We start from the raw sequence: 7,500 nt of genomic DNA, 5'->3' as shown, positions 1-7,500 counted from the left end.
AAAGGCTACCAATTCTGAGAATGTTATCGTCACATGACTTGACTCAAGCTCATGCGAGTCTACACATGGAGACATGAGCACTAGCTATAGACTGCCAAGGAGAATCAAAGTGGCGGACAAAAGACTTCGACTGTCTTGAAACTTGTAAGATTGTTGATGATATTTTGAGGAGGGTCCTACAAAGTGTCAATTGACCGAAGGAAAGAAGTTTCACGGAGAAAGACCTTGGCATACGGTACTCCTTACGGTATACTGGAGTGTTCTTCCTTACTGAGGAAAGAGAAGCACATTTATTAGAATGGCGTATAATTTTCCAGACTTTTGTGCAAAAATTGATAAGTTTACGAAGATAACAATTACAGTCATTTGTGAAACAGTTTGAGCTTAAATAGTTTAACTTCCTTGTCGTTTATTTTTGTTTACATTATGAATTTCTATAATAGTCTTATTTAAAGTATGTCTTTCATTTGATGAAAAAAAAATTAATTAATGGTAGATATCAGGAAGGAATCCTCTTAGGAACAGGGTGATTGCGGGTCTTTCCGCAGGGTGATTGCGGGTCTTTCCAGAAAGTATTGTGTTTTTGGTCACTTGGGAATAGTCTTTATTTGGAGTTGTTTTATTTTCTGTCTTTTGTTTTACGTAATTTCTGCTCCGGTACGTGCAGAAGCTGCCGTGATAGCAGTTTGGTTTGTTTACATCTATGCTGTAATGCTCAATTTACAGTTACTCAGCATATGATAATGAGTGGGACATTGAGGGTTACTGGAAAGTGCACTAAAGAGCTGACCAAAACTGCAAAGCCAAAGTGGAAAAATTATTGTGACAATCAAGCAGCAGTAGAGAGGATAACATCTTAACCCACAAAACTACATTGGAAATTAATAGAAACTGCAATGTCCCCCTCCACAACCAACATTGTTATTTGTCTGTTTATTGCCTACTTCGTGTTTGCAATACACTGTAATTTTAATTATATATTAGTATTTCTATAGGAAACCACTCAACCAATCAGTTTGCAGGTAGCTCTTTGTCCATCTCTGAAATCATACTAATTATTTATTATGGTTGCTATTATATCAAATTGCCTGATTTTTTGGGCATTGTTTCTTAAGTCGCCTTAAGTCGCTTTAAGTTGCCTTAAGTTACGGCGACCATGGGTCCCAGAGTAGGCCTTAGAAAGTAGGAGATAGGGTTTTTTCATTTCCTATTAGATTCTTATATTATTCCGCCCCTCAGTCAAGGGAGGATTATATGCCGGCAACATCTGTTAGAGGTAGATCACTGTGTCAGATACTTGTGAACAGTGTCTCGGGGTTTTTACGTCACTCAAGATTTGAACTCAGGATTCTCTGCATTAACGTCCAGCGCCCTTCCAACTGAGCCAACTGGCCTCAGTTGTTCAAAGGCTGAAAAACTTTATCCAGTGGATGATAATTCACTATCCAGTGTATAAAATGTACAATAAAAGAAACTTCTTCCAGTTGACAGCTCATCTCAGTATCTGCAAAATAAGTATTTCCCGTGTAACTTTTCAGACTTTTTCTTTTTTTTTTTTCAGATTGGAAATGTATCTTCTTACATAAAAATTAAGATTTTTTCAAGTGAAGTGAAAGTGAGTTTGCATTGTTATCAAGTTTTTCCTCAAAATACTCGTAAGGTCGCCCTTTTGAAGCAGAAATACAGCACAGAAAGTCTTTTAATGAACGGCTCCGCCTTACTTGTTTCTTACAGATGTTTGAAGTGCGTTATGGTAAATCCATGTGGAAAATGATTCCTATGGACAAATATTGAAGGTATTGACGATTGCTTTAATTTACCCTTACCCAATCAAATTCTTCCAGATCTTTTTGGTCGTCATAGCTGTGTTGAAATATAAATAACAGAAGCTCTGATCATTACAACATATTTAAAATATTTATTACTTGAAAATAACTCGACTGATATTCTTGGCCACTCTGTCTGTTTTCTACTTCCCAGCAGTAAATACTTGACTTTGCTCTTGGAACAGCCTCAGAGTAGGAATTCAACCAGAGTGTGGCAAACGTAGGAACAGTCGAAAACTCAAATCAGAAGTATAGAAGCAGATGGGTGGAAAGAAGGTGTAGGGAGAAATTGATGAATGAACTGGAACGGAAAGGGAAATATATAGAGGTTGATGAGGGGGGAAGGTGACTTTAAAGGAAAGGATGGATGTTGGGGGGTGGGGAGGGGGTCGGAAGAGTTGAATGAAGGAAGAAACTACTGAGAAGCTTTAAATGAATGGTTGGGGAGGATAATTTGGAGTGATGGAACCATGAAAGAGTGGAAGGGTACAAGGAGAACCGATGGAGGGAAGCTCGAATGGATGGGCAGGGAAAGGGAGAGAAAAATGAATGGAGGAAAGAAAGTGCATCATTCAATATCAACTCTATTTTGAAAAACACTGTATTACAATGTATGATGTCACATGTATTTTCCACAGTGTGAATACTATGCCCAGCCCTGGGGAGACTCCCATATAGAAAGGACGGGGGTGCTCGTCGGGAAATTTTGAAAAGACCCCTAAGAGGTACCAAGATCCTGTCTAGTAGGCGTGGTATGAAGTTTTTTTCACCCCTAAGAGGTACCAAATTATGGGTTTTAATTAAACAAAATTAAAAATTAGTTAATTTTCAAATGTCTCCCACCATAATTTTTCGGCTCAATACCCTAAAAGGCACCGCTAAAGCTCCCGCTGTGGACCTTTTGAGGCTAAACACCCTAAGAGGTACCAAAACCGCTTTTTTAACCCCTGAAAGGTACGACGAGCACCCCCCCTCCCCGGGATGCCCAGGGCCACTTACGCTAAGTAAAGCATTGCTATAATAGAAAAGAAATATTTTGAACCACTATTACTCAAGGAGCAATCCTTGGGTAAATGCCAAGTGGCCACTTTAGACCATGTGTTTTTTTCCTCAGTTTTAGCGTTCCAAATTTTTGGAATTAAAGAAAAAAGGACTAACAACGTTCCTAAACCATTTTTAACAGCATAGAGAAATGATTCGGGTACATTCAATGATTTGTCGTAGGATCGTCTTGATTCACAGTCGCCGAGGAATTTCTTCAGGAGTAAACTTGTCCTCAAGGTATTGTTCCAGAAGTTATATAGCAACATTTATGCTAGGACGACCCCGGCGCGGTATCCTGTAAACTTGAACAACTGCCTTTGTAATGACTTGCATTGTCATCACCACCAATAACAGCAAACATTTGATGAGTGCAACAAACACTTCAGCTGAGGGGGGAATGTTAATGATAACAAAGATGCACGTGCTAGAATATAGAAAACTCTGTCAAGGTGTGTTACTAGATATCCAATTCCATTTTCACTTTCATGAAAACGATCATTCCATTGATTCAAGACGAATTAAATGCTGTGGCGTACGTAGCTCTTGAAACAATCCATTTTCAACCGGAAAGAGTAAATAATAAATAGATATATCATGTATAAGTGCATGGAATCAAGTAACCCTTCATGTAATTTAAATCGAATTATATCCCCTCTGAGTGGACGAGTCGAAACGATGAAACGCCACAACGAAACGATGAAACGCCGTGACGAAACGACGAAACGATAAACGGACAAACAACGACAAACCGATGTGTTCGGTGATGAATCGAACTCGTAAAACGACGAGTCGAGGAGGCCAGCCGACGAATCGAACTGACAAGATGACGAGACGAACTCAGGAAGCGATGAGTCGACTTCTTAAAACGGCGAGTCGAACTGGCAATCTACGAGTCGAACTCGGAAAACAGCGACTCGACTAGAAGTATCAGTGTGTGGAAACGATGAAACGCCATAACGAAACGACGAGTCGAACATTTTGTCCACGATCTACCTTCATAGAGAGACGGATGGAGGAAGTTATGAATGAATGAATGGATGGATGGGGAGGAAAAGGAGGACCCAGAGATGGCTAGGAGAGAAAGGGGGAGCCATGAAGAAATGAATAGCAAGCGTACACGGGGGACAGAGCGAAATGAAGCAAGAGGAATAAATGGACGGGAAGGGAAAGGAAGAGGAAGATGGGAGGAGGGAGATGAGACTATGAAGAAGATGGCATGGAGGAAAAGGAGTCAAGTGAGGGTATGGAAAGAGAAAACAAATAAATAGATGTTCATGGAAATAGAAGTTGTGGGGGAAGGGCTATATGGTACCGATAGGCAGGAAAAGGGAGAATGCTGATATAGATATTAAGCAATGAAGCGGGCTGCTATAAAGGAACTGGTAGGGAGGCAATTGGGAGATTGCTGGCAGAGGAAAGCAAGAGGGGGAGTGAAAAATGTGAACAGATGGCAGGTGAAAGATGAGATATTGAGCCATGGTGAAATTGAAAGAGGGGAACCAAGCTACAATGAAAGAAGGACGGGGACAAATATAAAATAATAGAGGAAGGGAAGAACTATGTAGGAAGTAGTAAGGCAAAAAAGAGATGCAAGGAGGGCTGTAAGGTAAAAGGATAAAAAGGAGAACTTAATTGCTTGCCACGTGAATCCTGTCGCCAATGTTTCATGCCGGGGAAAAATGATTACAGTTCACTTTTACACCTCTTTGTGTTTTTGTGGGAATTCATTACCTCATTTGTTGAACATATCTCCTGGAACGTCTTGTTGAATGCTTCAGAAACACTAATATCCTATTGAGACGTTGAATCAACACGGCATGGTCTTCGCGGCAAGGAGCGTTTTCCTTCAAGGCAAGAAGATTTAAGATATTAGTAAAAATGTAATGTTTGTGTAAACACTAAAATATATTAATAACGATAAGGGTGTCGTTCTTCAACACAACGGAACAGACAGCAGGTTTGATGGGAACCCGCATTTTTATGGTACTGAAGTGCTTGTAATTCACAAAAAACATATTTGTAATATTTGAACCATTGAAATCATTACAGTAACTCAGTGGTAGATTGAAGGAAAGAATTGCAAATTTTTCCATGTTCTAACCCGAAACTTTCTGGATTTTATGGTTACTTTCATCTCCCAATGTAAATCGAGGCCAACAAAATTAACCTATTCCCTCTTGAGATCAGTTGAGACTTATAGATTTTACTGTGTCTAACGCCAGACGATTTTACTTTGGTGGTGAATGGGTTTATTCTTTTTAATCCACATATGCGTTACGTTCAAAACAATAGATACTTACATTTCATTACTTACAATGCAGTTTTACTAATGTCACTTCCCAATACGTCCAATACTAACACGACTCTCAGTACTGGAACCAACATCAAAACGTTAATGCTACTCCCGCATTGTCCTGTCACTATCAGTTAAGTCGGTGTGGTGAATAGGTTCACCCATTCACCACATCACAGTGCGGGAATAGCGGTAACTTGTTGATGTTGTTAGTATAATTGGAAAGTAACGTTAGTAAGACTGCATTGCACGTAATGAAAGTAAGTAAGTATGTATGGGAATTAAGTTATTGCTTTTCTCATGAGTTAATGTCTTCAGTAGGATAGCTGGGGTAAGAAGATCAAATCATGACTACTTGCAGATGACGTTTGCTTCAATTGATTTAGTGAAACTGAACTTGCTTAAACAGGTATCTCGTAAGCAAGTTTAAGATAATACGGTTTCTATTATTCTTACCTTATACAAACTTGTCTGTTGGCGAAGGAACTTAGCAACAGCCTTGCAGTCGTCTACAATTCCCTGTGGAAAATGGGTCAAAGTAGAATATGCCTTTTATTGCATTGCACTGTTTTACCACTACCCACTTTCGGAATCGTTGCAGACATATAAAAAGAAATAGGGAACTAGTAGTCTTCCCAATGAGAACATTGACAATGGACGTAAATGTCTGAAAAAGACCAGGAATTGGAAACAAGACCACCACTCTGTAATCAGTGTAGTATTTCATACGAATTTGAATTGGGCAACATGATGAAACGTGAAAGAGTCCATTAAGCTTGTAATCAAGTAATAATTTTGCAATTCATCCATCTAAACTCACCGAAGAAACCTCAGATTCTTGTTCAGGATAAGCCCTGTATAAAAATGCAAATTCTTTAGCCATCCAAATGTTGTCCGCATAAAATTCGCTGAAATAATTGCCGTAATTGAGATGTAGTGAATTGTTAGTTGGCAAGGCAGATAGATATCTTGGAAGACAGTTCCACTTTTAACAGACGTGTGCCACTTGGGCGATATACACTGTACTTAAATAAGCACATTAATATTTTTTCGATTGGAAAAAGCAGCCCGCGAGCTTAGATACATCCGATAGTCTGTATTGCAAACAAAACAATATGTAAAGAACAGAAAATATCAGGAGTACAGCAATTCAGTACATTAGATTAGCACGAATGGGTCATCTGATGGCACACAATTTTCTAGGGCCGCGGCAAACTGTATCATAAAACAGGATGTGCTGCTTCTCTGCTGTTTGAACAGAGAATCGTAAACGTTAGTTCCCAGCAGAAATTCTAGTCCTCTCGAACCGCAAAAATTGATGAGACTCCCGCAAAATTTTCGTGTTACACGGTATAAATATCTACATGACATCAATTTGTTTTTGAGTACCTAAAGTAAGTGAAATACCTTCCTTGCACTGCCACAGGTGCTCCCTTCATTTTATTGAGTAAGGAGTAAGTCCAAAGAAGGCTGAATACTTTTACAAGTAATTTCTTTCCTTCCCTCTCCTCCAGAGGTTCTCGCTGCGAAGCGAAAAATGCATGACAATGTTGTTGGGCTGAGGATTACTAATAGCTCATTGAAAATATGTTTACTTGCAGTCGACCTTTTTCTAAGCAGTGTCAAACCGGTCCTGAAAGTAATGGCTACTGGACACGGAGATTCGTTTGAACCGTTCCCCACCATTTTTAAGTAGAAAGTACGGTACAGTGAGTTTTTTTGATTTAAATAATAAAAATAATACTAAATAAATTTAGTGCAAACAGGAATTTTAAATGCAGGCCAGGCCATTTAAAATTATATGTTCACCTGCAGTTGACCTTTGATTTTCCTAATCAGTGTCAAAGCGGCTTCGAATTCAGGTTCTCCTGGATTTTCCTGGATAGAAATAGCATGTATATTGGATTAGTAGGCACATTCATAAACGCTGTTTATTATAATATTCTAGAAGAACAACTTTATTTGATTTTTAAAGTACGATGTGCGAATACTTTACTTTAAATACCGTAAATCGTAAAATCTAATTTAAAATAGAATACTCATGTCATTTCCTTTCCATAATATGTGCTGATCGTCCAATCGTGAACTCATTTGTGTAACTTGATGGGATAACTTTTACGTTGATTACATACCCAAATAGGCTCTGTTAATCGTTCGTCCTCTGTGAAACGTCTTAAAACAAAAATAGAATATAAATAAGAGCACTTGAATAATTTTCTTTGCACTCAATACACATCGATATTAAAGATATAATTTTTTGTAAATTATTTGCGAAAGATATGTTTTCCGTACATGAATGTGTTACGAGATATGACACTTTTAGAAAAATATTGTACA

At 38.6% G+C, this 7,500-nt stretch overlaps 1 protein-coding gene and 1 long non-coding RNA gene across 3 annotated transcripts in view; one reads left to right on the top strand and one right to left on the bottom strand.

The window, feature by feature from the left end:
* The window catches only part of LOC138020091 (uncharacterized), a 19,995-nt gene extending 15,400 nt beyond the window's left edge, over positions 1–4,595 (top strand). For both annotated transcript variants that reach the window (XR_011126311.1, XR_011126310.1), the window contains exons 3-5: positions 1,562–1,615; positions 1,735–1,796; positions 1,981–4,595. This is a non-coding gene — a long non-coding RNA (uncharacterized lncRNA). The remainder of the gene's footprint in view (positions 1–1,561; positions 1,616–1,734; positions 1,797–1,980) is intronic.
* LOC138020090 (uncharacterized) overlaps positions 919–7,500 on the bottom strand; it is a 7,664-nt gene continuing 1,082 nt past the window's right edge. The window contains exons 3-10 of the mRNA XM_068867087.1: positions 7,296–7,335; positions 6,973–7,041; positions 6,571–6,686; positions 5,984–6,017; positions 5,620–5,682; positions 4,602–4,714; positions 1,827–1,863; positions 919–1,504 (exon numbers count right to left, since the gene is read on the bottom strand). Of these exons, the coding sequence (XP_068723188.1) occupies positions 1,493–1,504; positions 1,827–1,863; positions 4,602–4,714; positions 5,620–5,682; positions 5,984–6,017; positions 6,571–6,686; positions 6,973–7,041; positions 7,296–7,335 (484 nt within the window). The 3' untranslated portion in view covers positions 919–1,492. The remainder of the gene's footprint in view (positions 1,505–1,826; positions 1,864–4,601; positions 4,715–5,619; positions 5,683–5,983; positions 6,018–6,570; positions 6,687–6,972; positions 7,042–7,295; positions 7,336–7,500) is intronic.

The sequence above is a fragment of the Montipora capricornis genome, chromosome 10 (genome assembly GCF_036669925.1).
Source record: "Montipora capricornis isolate CH-2021 chromosome 10, ASM3666992v2, whole genome shotgun sequence".
Classification (NCBI taxonomy): Eukaryota; Metazoa; Cnidaria; class Anthozoa; order Scleractinia; family Acroporidae; genus Montipora; species Montipora capricornis.
Note: the sequence above shows the minus strand (reverse complement) of the source record. Positions and strands in the feature narration are given on the sequence as shown.